This window comes from Stigmatopora nigra, chromosome 8 (genome assembly GCF_051989575.1).
Source record: "Stigmatopora nigra isolate UIUO_SnigA chromosome 8, RoL_Snig_1.1, whole genome shotgun sequence".
Classification (NCBI taxonomy): domain Eukaryota; kingdom Metazoa; phylum Chordata; class Actinopteri; order Syngnathiformes; family Syngnathidae; genus Stigmatopora; species Stigmatopora nigra.
In genome coordinates, this window is record NC_135515.1 from 11,276,374 (window position 1) to 11,296,566 (window position 20,193).

The 20,193-nt window shown below is 38.1% G+C and overlaps 1 protein-coding gene and 2 long non-coding RNA genes across 4 annotated transcripts in view; 1 reads left to right on the forward strand and 2 right to left on the reverse strand.

The window, feature by feature from the left end:
* dner (delta/notch-like EGF repeat containing) overlaps positions 1 to 18,754 on the reverse strand; it is a 36,189-nt gene extending 17,435 nt beyond the window's left edge. Inside the window, exon 1 of the mRNA XM_077722734.1 lies at positions 18,325 to 18,754. Within this exon, the coding sequence (XP_077578860.1) occupies positions 18,325 to 18,600 (276 nt within the window). The 5' untranslated portion in view covers positions 18,601 to 18,754. The remainder of the gene's footprint in view (positions 1 to 18,324) is intronic.
* On the forward strand, positions 7,327 to 19,604 carry LOC144200524 (uncharacterized). Of its 2 annotated transcripts, none has more exons than XR_013327130.1 (3): positions 7,327 to 7,465; positions 14,814 to 14,903; positions 19,349 to 19,604. It is a non-coding gene; the product is annotated as an uncharacterized LOC144200524 (long non-coding RNA). The 2 variants fall into 2 exon arrangements; XR_013327131.1 differs by lacking the exon at positions 19,349 to 19,604 and adding an exon at positions 15,079 to 15,596.
* On the reverse strand, positions 11,715 to 15,141 carry LOC144200523 (uncharacterized). The gene is made up of 3 exons (XR_013327129.1): positions 14,513 to 15,141; positions 12,327 to 12,970; positions 11,715 to 12,176 (listed from the first exon to the last, which is right to left on the reverse strand). It is a non-coding gene; the product is annotated as an uncharacterized LOC144200523 (long non-coding RNA).
* Positions 19,605 to 20,193: the final 589 nt, after the last annotated feature.

Genomic DNA, 20,193 nt, shown 5'->3' on the forward strand with positions numbered 1-20,193 from the left:
AACAGCAGTAGTAGTAGTAGTAGTAGTAGTAACTGCAGTAGTAGTATTGGTAACAGCAGTAGTAGTAGTGGTAATAGCAGTAGTAGTAGTAACGGCAGTAGTAGTAGTAACAGCAGTAGTAGTAGTAACAGCAGTAGTAGTAGTAGTAGTAGTAACACCAGTAGTACTAGTAGTAGTCGTGGTGGTGGGTCCACCTGATGGAGCTGTTGTAGCAGTAGTAATAGCAGTATTACTAGTAGTAGTACTAGCAGTAGTAGTAGTAGTGGTGGTGGGTTGTGTTATAGATCCACCAGATGGAGCTGCAGTAGTATTAATAGTGATTAATAGGGGTGGTGTTGTGTACCGAGCAATGAGGAGGATGGTTCTTGACAGCCATCCTGCTGTTTCTTTTCATAAATATTTAAGCAAATTTGAAAGAAAATATACTTGTTGGAGGTGAAAAAGGACAAAGCGGAGTATTCAAAGCTGCTTCACAGCATGGTGTCTCTGTTCCTTAGGCATAATGCATCCCAAAACTGGGCTGTTGTTTTTGCGGTGGGGGTTGGGTCTTTAATGATTTTATTGAAGCAACCTATGTAGCTCTCTGACTTATATACAAAAATGGTTTAATACCACCATGAAAAAAAGAAGTCTGAGAAGAGGCTGATCAGACATATGGTAATGATGCTTGAAGCAAAGCCCTCGGGTAACTCTATTGAAGATTTGTGTGGTGAGCTATGGACATAAAAAGATAAAAGCAGCTCACTTTTCAACACATGTAATGTGATTCACATCAGATAAAGAGAGACTGGTTTCTTTCCCTCTTGTGGAACCTTAAATTGGACAATAATGATAAGGTATTACAATAAATGTAATTTCTAGTGACATTTTATATTTTTCAATGTGCGACAAGGGTTGACAACCATCCAAACTCACAACAACAGCAAAATTGATTTGTAAAGCTACTACTGCCAATATGTAGCAATACATTTTCCTGACATTATAATGTAATCTTATGTGTTACTTCAGATTATTCTTGCTGCAGTGAAACTGAAGTGTCTCCACTGCAGAAGAATACAGGATTATTGTATTCTATTTAGAACTCATGGCAAACACAATTCTGCTGTTTTTTTCTTCTTTTTCTGCGGAGCACAGAATATAGATAAAGCTATAATGAGACTCAGTAGATAAATCCTGCTGGCAGAAAGTTGGATTCTAATTAGCAGAATTGATGATTCCGTATATAGCTAAAAACTAAACAATTATCTTTGAGCAGGAGACAACACAGCAATGTGAAGTATAATTGAATTTCAACCTCCATTTATTTCAATTTGCTGAAATAATCATAAGGTAATGATTAAAAATCTACCTTATTAAATAATGATGTGCATTTGTACTTTTGATAAATGAAATGTATTCCGAATAGTGACACATGAAACGCATTCACACACATTGTATGCATACTGCTTGTCCTCATAAGGGACAAAGGGGGTGCTGGAGCCCCCCTGCAACCTTAATGAGGATAAAGCAGTTCAGAAAATGAGGTGAGGGGAGGTGTACGGAGTCCGTAAAATTTGAAGCCGCGATATTCGAGGGATTACTGTTCTTTTGACATGGTGGCCATTTTAGCATGTCGGCCTCTCATTTCTGAGATCGAGTGTTCAATCCTCGGTTTACCTTTGGGGGTGTTTGCATGTTCTCCCCCAGCCCGGGCTTGCATGGGTTTTCTCTGAGTACTCCGGTTTACTCACAAAAACATGCATGGTAAGATGGGTAGACACTCTAAATTGGTCATAGGTATGAGTGTGAGCATATATGGTTGTCTGTCTCCTTGTGACCTACGATTGGCTAGCCACTAATTCAGGTTGTCCTTCACCGGGTGCCCATAAATGGCATGGATAGGCTCCACCACAACCCCAGGCCTTTGTGAGGATGAACAGTCCGCAAAATGAATGAATAATTTTGACCCCTGAACTAATGAACTGGTACCGTATGAAGTGATTAGTTCCATGTGTTTTTAAGGTTGAGCAGTGCGACATAATGTTGGCATAATTTAAGCTTTTTGGGCAGGCCATAATCAGGAGGATATTTGCTGTGGGCCGAAAGAAAACTCATAACTGGCCAATGCTAGCCTGCGGGCTGTAGTTTGGACACCACTAATCTCCAAAGCCCCTTCTGTATTGGTATTTCCGTCTAATTGCTCCCTGATGACAGTTGTAAACCTCTTTCAACAATCAGTGTAAGTCGATACTTTGAGGGACAGAGACACGTGTTGTTGTTGTTGTACACTATGTGTATTTGATCTGTTTTCAGAAGAGGAATGAATATGGAAGATAAATGTTGGATATCTCAATAAAATATATTCAAAAGTTTTAGTTATAAATGGATGTTTATCTAAATTTAGAACTCAAAACACGCTTGTATTTCGTTTCCTTTTGGACTTTAATTTTTACAAGAAAAAAAACAGGTAGTCATACATCAAATCTGGTGTATTTTTTCAGACTGTAGTATTTTTAGACAAAAGGTGCTCTTGGCAAAAGGCACATTAGTGCTTCAATGCACCGCATTTGTTTCAGTTTTATTATTTTATCTCCAGGATGGATGAATGTGTGTTGAGCACTTTTCTGGAGAAGTATAATCGTGTTGTGCTAAAAACAACAACAAAAAAGGCTCAAGGTCATTTTGTGCAAAATTCATTGATAAAGCATGGTGAATCCAAGGCAGACTGTCAATTTTGAGGGAAAATTAGGGATTCTCAAGTGTGCTTTATTTTTTCCGTAATAGGGTATTGGGTACAGACTCAGGTCAAATGATCTGACCCATTTCTAGGTTTAACAAAATGCAAATAAAGTCTCATATCATCTTATTTTCTGACCTGCTTTATCCTCATTAGGGTCAGGAGGGGTGCTGGAGTCAATCACAGCTGATTGCGGGCCAGAGGGGTGGGGCACGCTGAATTAGTGACCAGCCAATCGCAGGGCACAAGGAGACTGACAATCATGGACACTCACACCCATACCTAGGGACAATTTAGAGTGTCCAATCAGCCTACCATGTATTTTTTTTTTTTTGGAATGTGGGAGGAAACACAGGTGGGCCTAAGGAGACCATACAAACTCCACACAGATGGAAATTACCTGGATTTTGAGGGAGATGTTCCTTGGTCATTTGATCTCATCAAGTGATGACATCGGTTAGTCCATTCACCCGATTTTTGGAAATACCACAAATCAAGGGCATGTATTAATTGCCCTGGATCTATTGACTATCTTAAAGATGCAATCCGTGAAGAAATGACTGGAATTTCCACATGATTTGACCGGCAGAGTTATGGACAACTTTCAAACTTTGGTCTTGGACAGTGTTTGGACAATAATGGATTGGATTTGACTGATCTCATTTCTAAAATATAATGTAACAGCATTGCATTATATGTACTTTTTTGTTTCTTTACTTTATTTGCATTTTATTGAGTTACCTACAAATGTGTCAGATGATTTTGCCCGATCTTGTACAACAAGAGATCTGCTTCAGAATACTTGTTAGGGTTGCTTGGGTTTTGTTGTGCTTTTTTCCCCTCTGGTGTCCTGTCTGAATAATTGCCCATTGTCTTCAGCTGTCGTTCCTTCGCCCCTGGTGTATCCTTACCTTGTGTGTTTCCCAGGTGTTCCTAATTGTCTCGTCAACCCATGTTAGTCTATTTAAACCCCACTGATTGCTTAATCATTGTTGAATTGTCTGTTGAGTACCATGCCATGTTTCCACGTTTCCCCTGATCCATGTGCCTCAGTCCTCATTTTCACATGTCTCCCCTCGTCAGGTTAGTTTTGTTATTTCGACACCAAGTCTTTTCTTACTTTCTATTACCTCCAGTTTAAGTTATTAAAGGGTCATTTGAGTCCTACTTCCCTCTCGTTGCCTGCTTCTCTGCAATTGGGTCCATTTCCACGTTTTCCTCGTCCAACGACAAGGATGTAACACTAGTCAAGGAAATCAGCATAGAGGAAAACTATTATTCTGATCATATAAAAACTGTCTGACTGTAAAATATTAGGTGAAAAAGTTTTTTTTCATAAGAATAGAGGGGAAAATAACGGTGCTTTGTGATAGAGCACAATATAGTATTTGATTTATAGGCTACATTACCAGATTAATGAGCCAGTTCTGAGCTATGTGCCCCAAGGCACCCCAAAAGAAAAGCACCCAAACCAACTTATTTTTTAGATCTGTCTGCTATGTCATTGTTTCAACTACAGACGTTGCAAATCAATTGAATGATGCCATACAATACTACTGCATCATTTTTGATGAAAATAAGAAGAAACTGTGCAATCGTCATTAGGTAGCTTCTTCTGGCCAGTTTCTCGTAAATCTCTCTCTCCATCTCTCTAATGTATGTATACAGTACTGTATGTATTCTCTCCATTTTTTTCAGAACAAATCAATGCTGGTTACTTATACAAGCCTTAAACATACAAATGCACTTATAGAAGCCTTCAATATACTTCTATAGGCCTTAAACATTAATTATAATCCAAAATATAGCACTGAATCAACTTCAATTTGAACAATTTCAACTTATGAACACTCAACTTAAGAACAAGCACTCGGAACCTAACCTCTTCGTAAGTAGAGGAGCATCTGTACTGTTTTTTTTTTCCAACCATAACAGAAATTTAAACCTGTGATTCCTGTCCTTGATGGACAATAACTGACCTCGCCCGAATGTTTGTACGAATGTGAGTGAAATATTGTCTGTTTTCAAAAAGCATGTGCCCCGTCAATGACAAAAAGCAGTGTTTATCCCAAGAGGATATTCAGAAAGAAAAAAAAAGTCTATCCGAATTTTCACCATCTATTCCTTTTATTTGTTTACTTCATCATTTATAGCCCAAGAGGGGGAAATTCAAGTGACACTCTCAGGGAAGGACTGAAGACATCTGTTGTTCCTCAGCAGCAGTGAATATGGTGCATCATTTTACCACTTTTAGCGGGACTCATTACAGATGGAGGTGATTAAACTCCTGTGCTATAGTTTAATGACCTCATCTTTCACTTAATTGCATTGGGATCAGTTGGTGATTTTTAAAATTCACCTGCATAATAAACAAAAACTGGACCATTTCGAACAAAAATCTAAGTGTGATCGAAGTGCAACTTTCAGATTAAAGTATTTCACTCTTCCCAAATGTATAACTCCAGCCATTTTATGTATATAGCCTTCAATTTTAGGTTCTCATTATGGACAAAGTCCAAAGATTTAACAAGCCTTACGCAAAGTCACCTTCACTGGCCTTTTATCTTGATTTTAGATAAAAGCTCACTTGTTTGGCTTGAAATCTGAGGATTAAAAATATGAAGTAGCTTGACTTTCAAAAAGGTATTAAGTGGACCAAAGCACTTCCTTTGGTAAATTTGATGGGAAAATCCTGCATTAATATAAACAGATGGCATAAAGTACATGTAACATTTACAACAATGAAGCCAGAGTACTAAGGAATCTAACTGTAAGAAGTGGATATCTTCCATTTTAGATTAAATTAGATAACTTTATTCATCCCGTATTTGGGAAATTTCGTTGTCACAGTACCAAGAGGTTGAGAATACTGACTCAGGAAAAAACATTTCAGACATAAATAAAAAGGTAATGAATAAATTAATAAATAAATACATGCATATATAAACAAATAAGCATGTTTTATGGTTTTTTTTTTAAGGACAACAATAAACGATAGGCACAGCAATCCAATCTAGAGTTGAGTACTGTGTATTTTAAAGCTGAGTGAGGATGTCTAAAACTGTCCAACAGCTACACAATCCAGACCAAGTTACCATAGTTACAGAGCAAGTGGGAACAATTAGCCTTCTGCACAACGAGAAAGATGTTAACTCTCCCTCCACCAAACTGAATTCCAACCTACTGTGAAAAGGGAAACCTTTTCAACCTTCTTCAACAGGGGAAATAATTGCCTCCATTTCACACTGTCAAAACAGTCCGAGACAGGAACTATGACAGAATCTTCCCCAAAAAATTGTGGCGGCTTACACGTTACGATGAAAGCCATTTTCCGGTCAACGTTAAACAGTTTGTGATGGTGAAAGCAATTTTTGTACAAGCAAGAAATGGTCAACCACCTCAAACATGAAGAGTTATATAAATATGAAGTAGAAACAACATACTGCTGTTTTTCCACTGATGTTACAATGTATGACAACCATTTACATAATCCTTGTGTTGTATGTAAGCCTTATCGGAATGTGGTATTTTTTTATTAATACTGTATTTTCTGGACTATAAGTCGCACCTGAATACAAGTCGCACCAACCAAAAAATGCATAATTAAGAAAGAAAAAAAAAAAAGCTTCACTGGAGTATAAGTCGCATTTTGGGTGGAAATTAATTTGATAAAATCCAACACTAGAAACATACATGTCATCTTGAAAGGCAATTCAAAATAAAAATGCGGTAAACTAACGTTACATGACTGCCATGCCTTGTAATGTCATGAACGACGTAACATATTAAAAGTTATTCAGATAACTCTAGCATGAAGAACATGATAACAAATTTACCAAACTATCAGTTTCACTCCAAGTCACTAAATCCAATGAAATCTTCATCCTCAGTGTCACTTTTAAACAACTCCCCCAACTCGGGAGGTAGATAATTTCACACACGTCGCACCCCCGGCCAAACTATGAAAAAAAATGCGTATTATAATCCGTAAAATACGGTAGTTTATTTGCTCAAACATGAAAAATATGACTTAACTATGAAGGATGAAAGAAGGTTGCAGCAGTATCAGTGTTAGTAATAAAAAATAATTCAGAATCTCTATGGTTACTATTGTCATAATTAACCACAAAAAAACCAATTGTTATTGAAATATAGTTGTTTGTTGTAGAATTTAGACAAGTGTGATTACTAGAACACATTGATTGTAACAAACAAACAGCCTGTAATTACATAATTAATCAGGGAAGCATTTATTACATTATGTTAATTAGAAAATCATATTGCAGCAATAATTTACATCTGAAATACATGATCAATAATGCGTACCTGGTAATTACTAAGCTACAACTATATATTTCGTTCATAGAAGTGGCCAAGTGGGCCTTCATTGTTGTTGTTGAAACACCTCTAATCTTTGTTGCCACAGTTACTTTATGAAGTATTTTGTTAAGTTACTGGTTACTTGATTTCAAAATAACTGGGATTTTACCACATTTTACACAAAGGAAATAGCAGTAAAAGAAACTATACATTTTGGTTTATTTTTAATGTTTGAATTTTTGTATTTTAAATATGACATCTTATGCTGTTTCAGGTCATTCATTCCATGCCCACCCATCCTCAAAAGGATTGCAGGAGTAACTGAAAACTAACCCAGCTGTCTTTAGGAGAAAGGCAAACTACAACCTAGACTGGTCGCCAGTCAGTCGTAAGGCACACAGAGAGACAAACGACCATGGTGAAAATACGGTAAGCCATTAATATCCTGGAAAATCATGTCTGCTACAATAAAAGAGTTGAAGTGACATTCAGTTTTGTCAAAGAGGGAACACTTTGTTCACTTTCTTTTCATTTTCATTTACTGTTTTGACGTTTGTTTTTATTGTTTTGTTTTCAAGGTTTACCAGGCAATATCCTCACTGTATATCAGACACGCAATCATATTAGAATGATTTATTTCATCTGTCAGTGTGAAAGCCGCCCAGCTATAAATGTGTCGTGAAGCGCACACAAACACACAGACGCTACATCATCACTCACTTCCCAACATTTTTACCGCAGTTGTGAATTGGTGACAATAACATTCTGGCTAAATGCATGTTGTTAGAAGCATTAGGAATCTCTTGAATAAAAAAAAACATTTGAGTTATTGTTTTAAGTCTAATTCATTCATATAAATTAGGCATTTAAATCTTCCAATACCTCACTTCTGGCGCATGAAACTGATTTATATTTCCTTCACTATTGTCGTGTTGATTTAATTTATAGTACTAAATAGCCAGGCTATTTTCCAATTACACAAGAAATTTAGGTTTTGTTGTGATTTCCAGGTTGCCATTAGATTTGTCGTCTTTGCCATCAACAAATACACTAAATCTGAAGTCCCGCATAAATCGAGACTGTGACAGCAGTCTGAAAAAAAAATATGTTGCGGATAGGCCTCATATTTGGATGGCGAGAGAATGCAAAGCGCCACGCTTTCGATTGCAGATTCCAAAGTGGAATGAAATGATTATATATAGGGCTTACTCCACATAAACCAAAATCTTGCTGTAATGCCATCAACACACGCCTCTCGTCATTTTGGCCATGGGGGGTTATTTCTAAATATATCGAATCGCTATATTTACACCAGTATTAGGGAACTATGGGGGTGAATAATTATGTAGATTTCCAGAGAAGTACAAAGGTTAACTTCACTACTAAAAATGTTCGGCTTCAAAGCCCAAAACCTCCCAATAGGGTTTCATGTAGCTGAAGAAGCAGGGCAAGTCATTAGTTTTTAGATTTTTTAATTTATTTTTATCTTCAAGGACTTTACTTTCATTTTTAAGGCCTATACACTGCAATATGGCAGGGGTCTCCAAACTATTATGAAATATGGCATATGGCATATGGCACATGGGTTCATAGTGGCATTATTATTTATTTTTCTCAATTATTTGATTTCTACACTTTTAAAGCACACCTTTAATGACTGGCCTATCTTGTTTCATATATAAGGCGCACAGGTACTAATAGAAGTAGTAGTTGTCACTGTAGTAGTAGACACTGCCATAGTGGTGGCAGTGGTGGTGGTAGTAGTTGTAGTGGTCGTAGTGCCGGTAGACCTACTAGTAGTGGGCGTGGCAGTAGTAGTACTAGTACTACTAGTAATAGTGGTGGTAGTGCTGGTTGCCCTACTAGTAGTAGTGGCAGTAGTACTAATGTAGTAGTAGTAGTACTAGTACTACTAGTAATAGTGGTGGTAGTGCTGGTAGCCCTATTAGTAGTATTGGCTGTAGCAGTAATGTTAGTAGTAGTAGTATCACTAGTTTTAGTAATGCTACTAATAGTGGTTGTAGTTCTAGTAGTACTATTACTAGTAGTACTAATGCTACTATTAGTGGTTGTAGTACTAGTAGTAGTAGTAGTAGTACTATGACTAATAGTAGTAATTTTACTAATAGTGGTTGTAGTACTAGTTGTAGTAGTACTATGACTAATAGAAGTAATGCCACTAATAGTGGTTGTAGTACTAGTTGTAGTAGTACTATGACTAGTAGTAGTAGTACCATGACTAGTAGTAGTAGTACTATGACTAATAGTAGTAATGCTACTAATAGTGGTTGTAGTACTAATAGTAGTAATACTGCTACTAATAATGGTTGTAGTACTAGTAGTAGTAATAGAAGTACTATTACTATTAGTAATGCTACTAATAGTGGTTGTAGTAGTAGTAGTGGTAGTACTGGTTGCAGTACTACTACTACTACTGATGGCAGTAGTAATAGTAATAAAAACCTATTTTGTCTGTGGCTAAAATGGTTCTTTTGGACCTATAGTATCATTTTGTGCTTGTTGGAGAACACAGCAGACAAATGCAAACATTTGTACCAGCTGCAGATTTTTACAGTAGCCTATTGCAAAAATAAACATTGATACATGTTCTTTCATGAATGGTTTAATCTCTATCTAATGTATGGCTTTTTTATGGAAGGACACAGAATACAAATGCTTTAAATATCCAATTATTGTACGACTCGGCAAATACGATATTGCATATGCATAAGGTTTGAATTCAAAAAGATAAGAAATCCTGGCTATGAAAATGACTGCCATTAAAATTGAGTCCAATTATAACTACAGTCATCCTTTCAAAAGTATTCCTTTATAAACTACATTCATCCTTCATTCTACCTGACAAAAGGAAAGGTTGTTTTCTGTGAGATTTTAATGTTTGTGTCTATTATTATGACTAAATCTCTTTTTTGCACATCAAAGCATCCATCATCCTTTGCCTCGCAAACTCTTTCGCCTCAAGCCGATTGGCTTCAAGGAGTATCTCCTCCTTTAAAAATATGCTTCTAAAGGAGCCCACATAAACATGGCTTAGCAACTTGGTAGATTTCAATCTTGCCTTGAAGCGTGAATAAATGGTAATGAGGCAACATTGGCACGAACGTGCTCTAGAAGTCTTGTCTTCTCAACTTTCTCAAGACTTTTCACGTCTTTGAACGAGTCGTTCATAATTTAGCAGAAGGCCTTAAGTCGTCCTGCAAGGTCTCCGGCACTGTCGTCGAACAAATAAGCGATAAATCACTGTGATTGCCTGACGTCATCCCACACCTAAGCCAAATTCTCATCTTGACATGGCAGCATTGACAGGAGAAGAGGAGGAATGCCGCAAGGAGAATACAAAGTGATTTAAGGGAATTTGCTAGGCTCTTCTTCAGAGAGGACATAACGTCTAAATAGGATTTTGTTTCAGCATGCTCAGGAAATAAGTGCAGTTAAATAACACGGTGATACATTTCCCATATGGACCCTGACAGCGCATCTGTCTGCATAATGCATCTATTCCACTGAAAGGACACTCACCTATCTTTGAGTTGTGTTATTGCCTTTTCCGCGGTGTTGATGACAAGCTTGATCCTCCTCTACTAAGCTAAGTGCTACAAAGATGTATGAAATATGACACTTTCTACCACCGTTATAGGGCATTCACATCAAACCATCAATTTTCTATAGCACTCTTCCTCAATACAATCCAGTTCAATCACCATCAGTTCTTTCACTGCATGACATACATTGACATGTTTTGACTAAACAGGGTATAGTCAGGCGCGAGTGGATAGCGCCTCAGCTTCACTGCTCTGGGGTCCTGGGTTCAAATCTAGGTCATGTCCATATGTTTGTATGTTTTCCCCGGGCCTGCGTGGGTTTTCTCCGGGTACTCCGGTTTCTTCCCACAATCCAAAGACATGCATGGTAGGCTGATTGGACACTCTAATTTTTAAAACACCATTCATTTTTTAAGAGTCTTTAGTGTCATTGTAACATGTTCAAAATTATAGTATTGCCCAGCAGGTTTGTACTGTCATATATAATCTCTAAAATACATATAGACAATGTATATTAAAATGAATAGTAATACATATAATATTAATAATGATAATAATAATTATAGTAGTAATGGTATTAGTGGTAGTGGTAGTAGTAGTGGTAGTAGTAGTGGTAATAGTAGTGGTAGTAGTAGTGATGGTATTAGTGGTGGTAGTAGTAGTGGTAATAGTAGTGGTGGTAGTAGTAGTGGTAGTAGTAGTGGTAATAGTAGTGGTAGTAGTAGTGATGGTAGTAGTGGTGGTAGTAGTAGTGGTAATAGTAGTGGTGGTAGTAGTAGTGGTAGTAGTAGTGGTGGTAGTAGTAGTGGTAGTGGTAATATTAGTAGTAGTAGTATTGGTAGTAGTAGTAGTGGCAGCAGTAGTAGTAGTAGTAGTAGTAGTAGTAATGGTAGTAATAATAATACTAACTATAACAATAGAAATCATAATATTTAATGATAATATTTGCTATAATAATTAATACTAATAATTGATGTAATAATTAATAACAATAAAAAATGCTAATAATATTAATTGATAATAATAATTAAAGAAATAATCATTGATACTACTACTACTAATTAATAACAAAGAGAAAATCAAATACGTGTGAGCCAGGTGTATTTTGTTATGGGGATCTTTTGTTGTTCTGACTTTATTTTACTCTTTGTTTGTCTTGGATGGCAGTAGATTTCAACTGGAAGGGACTGGAAAGCAAAAAGACCAACTCAACTAGCTAGAAAAGGGGCAGTGTGGGCAATTTCAAGAAATGGAATTAAAAGATCTGAAATTACAGCATGAGAGAGACTTTGTTGTAACTCACAAAAGGACTCGTGGAAATGCAAAAAAAAGGGCTTCGGAGCGAAATCAAAGGGGTTTCTTATCTTTTTCGTGGCATGCATTCAGATTAAAAACACACCTCCGCTGGCTAAAAATGGCTCTTAAGATGTTCCTGCTGCCACTTTGAATTAGTCTCAGGTGTAGACTGCGGGAGTGGAACATCCTGTTCAACCTTTGTCGGATGAAAATGATAAGATTCCTCTCCTCTCTCTGTGTACCCTCTCATTAAATAATAAGGGGAGCAATGGGAAGCCATTCTGCACAAGGGAGAATATTTACAAATAGAAAGAAAATAAGAAATAAACTGGTTAAAAAGCCAATAAGTAAAATATGAAACATAGTGTATCCTTTGTTTTTCTCTTGCGCAAGAGGATATGCTCTGACATTTCCTGCTTGACGCTCCCCACCTGTTGATCTTTTGCCTCGGAGCTCGTCATCACTCTGTTGCCATGGAGATCTCTTGGAAGAAGAACAGGGGCACAGTGCTCTAAATTGGGCCTCATATTGCGAGGGTAAACTGGACATATACCCACACTGTCAATCCGAACATGTACAAAATGCTGGTTTAAAGGTCACTCCAAAGTTTAATTGTGTTTGTCACTCTCCCTCAAAATGTAACCTTCTTTTAACCTTAATGTCTCAGATGCTTTCTACTACACGTTTTGTTCTTGCATCACGTCTACTGTTCTCTCGGGGTCAAAAATCAAGAATTTTAATAAAACTCTGGATCTCTGTATTTGGTGGCAAGTATATTTCCAAGCCGACCCCCATCCGATTTCTTCTCACATAAGTGTAGATGTTAAAATGAGCTAATCGCTGTGTCTGCAGCATTGCCCGAGGATGAAGACAACTCGTCGTTTGGCTCTCTGCTGGAGCTGCTATGTTGGTTCTAAAGGGATTTGGCGGATTTAGTTGGCATTTCTTGTCTGCAGTAAAGAGATATTCAGCAGACATCGCAGTACAGCAACATCCAAAGTGCCTTGGCTTTTCTCCCAGTTGGCTTCATTAAAGTAATATAGTCTAAAATTGACTTAAGAGGCAAGCTTTGAATCTGAGGGAAGAAGAAAAAAGACTGTAGACAGCTGCGCATTTCGATACTGAGAGTTCTTTTTCATTACAGTAATACCTTGACAAACGAGTGCCCCAACATAAGAGAAATTTGAGATACGAGTCAAATTCCGAGCAAATATTTGCCTTGAGATACAGTGTTCCTTGACATACGAGTGCCTCGACATACGAGCAATTTGATATATGAGTAAAATTTTGAGCAAATATTTATCTTGAGATAGGAGACAAATTTTGATATACGAGCATACAGCTGATGTGAGAGGCTACTGATAAAAACATCATGGGCACTGTCTTTATGAGTACTGGCATACGAACATCTATACTTAGCTTGCAGTTTTCTTGCAATCACTTTATTAATTGATAAATAAGTTGCATTTTTTCAGTGTTTTTTATTTGCTAATACGAGAAGAGTACATACTACTTCTCTTTGGCAAGTGGTCGTGCGTTATCATATTGTGAGGACATTTGTGTGCATCGTGTTGGGAATATTTTTAAGGGTAGACAAAAGTAAACAACTGTCAATAGGTTGCATCTGAAAGTCAGGGTGGAGGCGGGCTAAATAGAGCCAACCCCGGAGAAGAAAGGTATAACAATTTAAGTCTAAATTAGAATTTAGTTTAGTGCAAGGTTAGGTTAAATTTAAATTTGAGTGTGTCTGCATCGTAATCCAAGTTGGTTTAAATTTGTTTATGTTATGTTACGAGCGCGTTGTCGTGCAAAAAGTCTACCAAATTAAGCTAGTATCTCGAGGTACCTCTGTATAGATATTGTATTGGTGTGAGTTTTCTCTGGGTACTCCAATTTCATCCCATATCCATCCATGGTAGACCGGTTGAATACTCTAAATTACCCCTAGGTGTGAGTGTGAATGGTTGTCCATTTTAATTTAGTAATGTATTACAAAAATGCAGGTTCAAGTTACTAAACAGGCAGCATGCATTACTAAATTGAGTTGAGATATCACCTTGTTTGGAGAAGAAAAACAATTCAATTCAACCAAGTGATGTATGTTGTGTGTGTGTTTTTTTTCTTCTTTCGTATTGCTATTGCGTCTTTCACCAAACACAAACAAGCGAGCATTTCCAAAGTGACCACAGGACTGTGAGCTTCACTTAATTTGGACACAGTGCCAACACGCACACAAAAACAACCGGACTTCTAGCCTTTAATTTATTTACCACAAGATGGGGAGCAATTTAACGGCGGAAGAAGCAAACCTAGTGGCAAAAACTATAAATGTCAATCTTTAATAGACATTTCATGACAAGATTGCAAGTGAGAAAGTAACCATTTGCTAATTTCCTTCACAGTTATAATATTTATATCAGTTTAATGTTATCCAATGCACAACTGTGAAAAAGAATCCCAAATGTTCCTAAACACATAATTTCATAAGTACATTTAGGAAAAAAAAGTGGACAATGATATTGAAACTGTCAAAAGCTCAAGACAAACATTAACATTCTCCACATACTACATAAGTTAACCTTTAATGTCATTCATAGTCATTGCAGTTTTTCTTTACCTTTGTTATGAACACCAAATGCCAGGAATGTGATGTGTCCATGTGATTATTGTATCCCTTTCGCCTATTGTGTCCCTCATGGTTCCCTTCACTGGTGTGATCAGGTGCGTGTATTTTGTAATCAACCCCTGTCTGTCTATTTAAACCTTTTGTGTGTGTTGACTGCTTTACCCTGATTGGTCTACGATTACTCAAAGTACTTATGCCATGTTCCTCGTTTCCCCATGTCTGTCCATGTCAGGTTGGGTTTTGTTATTTAATTCTTAGTCCATTTTTCAAAGTTCCTGCCTTGTTTTTATAGATAATGCCATTCCACGTCCTTGATTGCTTCCCTGCATTTGTGTCCTTCTACGTTCAACGCCCCAAGAGGCGCATACCGTGACAAATTATGGTAGGTGTCACTTGAAGTTTCAAGTACTTTTGCGTTTATGCTTAAGGTTATTGTCCAGTAAACATGGCTTTAGTATATATTTTCCTTTTCTAATAGTTATGAAAAATAATAATCATCATCATCAAAATAATAATAATAATAGTCATTCATTTTCTGAACCGCTTATCCTTACGAGGGGTGTGCTGGAGCCTATCACAGACAACTACAGGCACCAGATGGGCGAACCAATGCATGTTTTTAGGATGTGTGAGGAAACTGGAGCACCCAGAGAAAACCCACACAAGCCCTGGGAGAAGAAACGATTCGAGAGACGAGGTTTATATATATAAATAAAATTGAGTAAAAAAATTTAGTTATCTTTAGATTGTTTTTTGCCTTTTTATTTTATCCATTCTCACTGAACCAACCATCAAACAGAGGAGAGAAAGCACCACTGTGCTCTTCAGATCAGGTCATTCAGCAAATCTCAATTGACTGCAGTTTCCATGGTAAAATGAGGACGGGGGCAGATCAATGACTCCTTTAGAGTTCAACTTGAGAACTGTGTTGGTGTAAGGAGATCAAGAGCAATAACAGTGGAATAAATGTCATTGAAAATTATCTGCTTTAAGGGTCGAATTCTTAGGCTTAGATGGTTTAATGCAAATATTCATTTTTCTGACCAATGCAAGACACACTAACTCGTGGCTGTTTGCAATCGCTATTTAAAAACAAAATTCTATTAATATTATAACTAGGATTGCCAACTCCCTGAAAAAAAGGAGCCAGCCTGATATCCGTCACCATTTAATTATTTTTTTCTGTTAATTATTATTATTTGACCCAACCTATTTAATTAGGTTCATATTTATGTGATATAAGCGCATGGGAAAAAACAATAATTGTCAGCAATTAATGTTAATGACAATAATACACACTGAAACAAATATTCATTCACTAAAGTACTTTGAATGTTTAAGCGAGTGATTCTTCACACACTACTTGAGGTCATTGTTTTTAATAATGAGCCAATATTATTCGAAATTGTATTGTTGTATTTTTGATTGCTCAGTGGATTGATTGTTCCACTCTGTGGTTCTTATGGTTGGTTGTATGGGGGACAAAAGCAGGCCACAAAGGTGGGCTAACAAACTAAATAGCAGATGCTGCTTCTATTCTGAGAAATGAAACCAGGACGGCGGAAGCGGCGCTCGTCGTTGACTTCCTCATTAATTGAAATGTTTCGCAGTTCTTGACACAGACAGACATGTGGACACTTCCGAAAAAAGGTGCTTGAGTTCAAAGAAAGGTTTCCCCGAGGCATCGCCCTTAAGGTTCTAGGGTCGTAGGTTCGATCGCAGGTTGTTCCTCACTGTGTGGAGTTTGCATGTTCTTCCCGGGCTTGCGTGGTTTTTCTCTGGGTACTACGGTTTCCTCCAACATTACAAAAACATGCACAGTAGGCTGGTTGAACACTCTAAATTGCCACTAAGTGAGCGGAAATGGTTGTCCGTCTTCTTGTGCCTTGAAATTGGCTGGCCAGAGGCTCCAGGACCCTACGTGACCCTTGTGAGGATCTGTGGTTGATACAATCAATTCATAGTTCAAGGAAGGTCAGGACAGAGGAAAGTGATTAGCACGTCCGCCTCAAAGTTCCGAGATCAAGGGATCAATAGCCGGTGGGTTCCGATCTTCCTTTCTGGAGTTTGTGTGTGTTCTATCCAGGCTTGTGTGGGTTTATTCTGGGTACTCCTGTTTCCCCCCGACACCCCCAAAACAGGCATGCTTCACATGGTAAATACTCTAAATAGCCCCGATGCTAGGTACGAATGTGATCGTGAATGGTTGTCTGTCTCCAGGTGCCCTGCGATTGGCTAACTACCAATTCAGGGTGTCTCCCGCCTACTGCTCACAGTTGGCTGTAGTTAGCTGAGAGATACTCCAGCACCCCGGAACAGCAAATGAATGAATAGTTCAAGGAAATTCAAGAGGGCCAATGGCTGCCACCTGTTGGTGAGTCAGCTAAAGTTCGCCCATTCACCTTGCAGCTTCCCTTTGTCACACTGCAGCAGACTCATTTATCCTCTGTGCTGCTCGTGGGTGCTTTCTTTGGCCTCGGCATGACTCATGCATGGAGCCAGTTACTGTATTAAGCTCAGTGCAGCCTCACGCCGCATATAGCAAGTGGACAATTGCAATTCAGCAGAAGAAATGCACTACAGCTCAATGACAATAATGTTTGGATGTTGTGTTTTCCACAATGTACAAAGCAGTCAGTGATAAGGACACTCCACTGTTCAGTATTGGTCAAATCGCCCCTTCACACTCAGTCACTGGGTGCGGTAATTCACTGGGAAAGATTCCACATCCCTACAATACCGGACAAGGATGATGAGGAAATTGCTTCAAGTGGAATTGTCATATCTTCTAGATTTTCTTTAAAAGTGTTAAACTGTCATTATGATGCAAAAACAACAAAACAAATAAACTGTGTAGCTCTACAGATCAGGTCGCACAGGGCAATGTTGAAACTATATTTTGCGATTAATTTAATGAATGTAGAACATTCAGGGTACACATTTCGACAATGCAATTGGTGATTTTGCACACACACACAGAACTCAGGCCTGCATGTGTGTGCATGACTGCTCTCCCCTCCTGTTGCCACAGCAACGCAGTCCTTGCCTCCTCATCTCTGTACGTAATGGCACATGCTCCAACTATGAAATTTTGCAACGCAAATGCCACATGCCTACTTGTTACAGAAAAAGATCTACAATATCCACATCAAAATAACTGTAGATCAGGATTTACAATTCATTGTCTTATTATGAACAGGATAAATGTATAGAAATAGTGCCATTTTTTGGGACTGTAAGTGGTATTGCTCATTTTCAATATCAACAAGATAGCAGCAAGAATGTTATACTACTCAAGTTCAAGTCACAAGGGGTCAAATCCAGCCATAAAAATAACATTTATGTCCTAATTAAGTGAAAGCAATGTACTTAAAATGTGATGGAAAATTCTTCATTTAACTTGGGCTGGAAATCTGGGAGGAAAATTGCAATTTGTCTTCATTGTCTTTCATAAATATCAGGCACATATTTTCCATTTAATTGAATAATTGTTACTTTTAACTCTGGTTAGTTACAACTCCCACAATTCAATTTATTGATAAAAATATCACTATAGAATAATATCGGAATGCAGCGTCAATTGAGTAACTCTAATTTATCATGTGTTTTCACAATCAAAATATTATGTTGCCGGTGATAATTAAGTAAAAAAATTAAGTACATTTGATTACTTTTAACCCCTGAACAAGATCTCCAAAATAAGGACTCCTGAATGATTTAGTTTGGGTTGACGAAGCCAAAAAAAAAAAAAAAAGGTTTTTACCATTACGCTCTCGAAAAATAAAAGGAAATTAGTAACTGACCTCACAGTTGCGTCCCGTGAAGCCCGGACTGCACGTACAGGTGTACTCCCAGGTGTCCTCTGGCCCGTCTCGAGACAGTAGGCCCAGGCAGAACCCCTTGTTGAGGCAGGGTCGTCCTTCACAAGGGTCTGGCCGAAGTGTAGCCCGGGTGGGGGTGGGCTCCGCTGGGGCCGGGGTGTCTGGGGCCAGCTGGAACGGGGAGGGGACAGCGCCGATGCCGCAGTTCAGGAGCGAAAGAAGTAAGAGGAACTGGGGAGGCGTGAAGCTCGAGCTCATCTTGAATGTTAAGTGGAAAAGCCCTGCGGAAAGTGTTTGAGGGGGGCTTGCCGGCAGAATGTGGAGCCTCTGCTTGGCTCGGGATGGAGACACGGAATGCCAGGCAGTTGACGAAAAGGTTGGGATGGAGGAGAATACGAGAGGCAGAGAGAGAGAGAGAAAGAGAGAGAGGTTGACGCTCTACGCTATGTCCGTGACGACACGGGCAGTGACGCTTTCCTGTCATTTAAGTGTGAAGTCTGATTGGAGGAAGTATTGCAGAAGAAAAATTTGTAACAATGGAAATCAATCAGTTAAAAGCCTTTATTGTCATCATACACAGCTGCCAAATTGGTGGTGCTACCCCACAAAGTGTGTTTTCCCAGTAAAAGAACATAAATAAATAATATCAAAATATAAAGAGTCAAATCCTGTTAAGGTAAATTCTAAAATATTGCACAATCTAAGATATTGTATATTGATATTGCACAGAAGGGACATATGTTAAAAATGTGTATGTATAATGAAATATGCGTCCAGATGTTATTGCTTATGTATATACATCGTCGTAACTCTACTTAGGAAATTATTTGGTTCCTAAACTTTTTTCGTAACTTGAGAAATTCGCAAGTAGTTGTACTTTATCTGTATATTCTCTAATTTGTTCTACGGTTCTCACAACTACCAAATAAGCCCTTTAAAATTGGTTAAAGTGTCCCAATTTTGTATGAAAGATTTGAGGAAACACCAATGAAATTTTTCCCTCCAGGGCCATTATAATGTGAGCTGTTACACAGTGGCGGACCTTCAGAGCCTTCAAGGCCTTCTCTGCTGGCCTAAGAAATATCTGAATCATATGTTATATTTTGTCCATCAATACTTATTAAATAATTCCAAATTGTCTGTTAGCTTCCTTTCATTGTTTGTCCCCCTGGTTGCACTGCTTACAGATGTGTTTTCATATTGATTTCATTTAACCAATCATATTTCAGCCATTATTTGTTGCCAGGGTCAGAAATCTGCCTCAAGGCCTTCACAATCAGTTCTGCAGGCTCTGCTGCATTAAACAAGCGTCGATAAGGCTGTTGCTTTAACCAATCAGAATTCGATTTGGTGACACCAGGCCTTCTCGCAGGTGTAGGGATGTGTCATTGCCTTCTCGCAGTCGTAGGGATACGTCATCGCTTTCTCCAACTATGATTGGCTAGTAGGCAGACCAAAGCCAGAGTGAGCAAACTCGACCCACAATGGCCGATGGAGGAAAACAAATGGATTTGGTTGCAGATTTGCTGGCAAAGCCATTTTCAAGGCACTTTTCAAGAAAAAAAAGTTGTACATCATTAGGAATGGTCGGAAATCTCCAAACCAAGTAAGCCTGTCGCAACCATTTTCAGTACTACATCGAATAAAAACTTATGCCAAAATACGACAGGACAGGCTTGACTCTCACCATTAGCTTCAATGGCAATATTAGGAGTGTAGTTAAAAATGATATTCTGGCGAGTAAAATATGGCTATATTCCCAAATAATTTTTCAATGTATGAGGTTATTATTGATTTTTTGCACCCACCTATCAATCCCTGAGCCTGTTTTCAACTGTTTTTTGGGTGCCA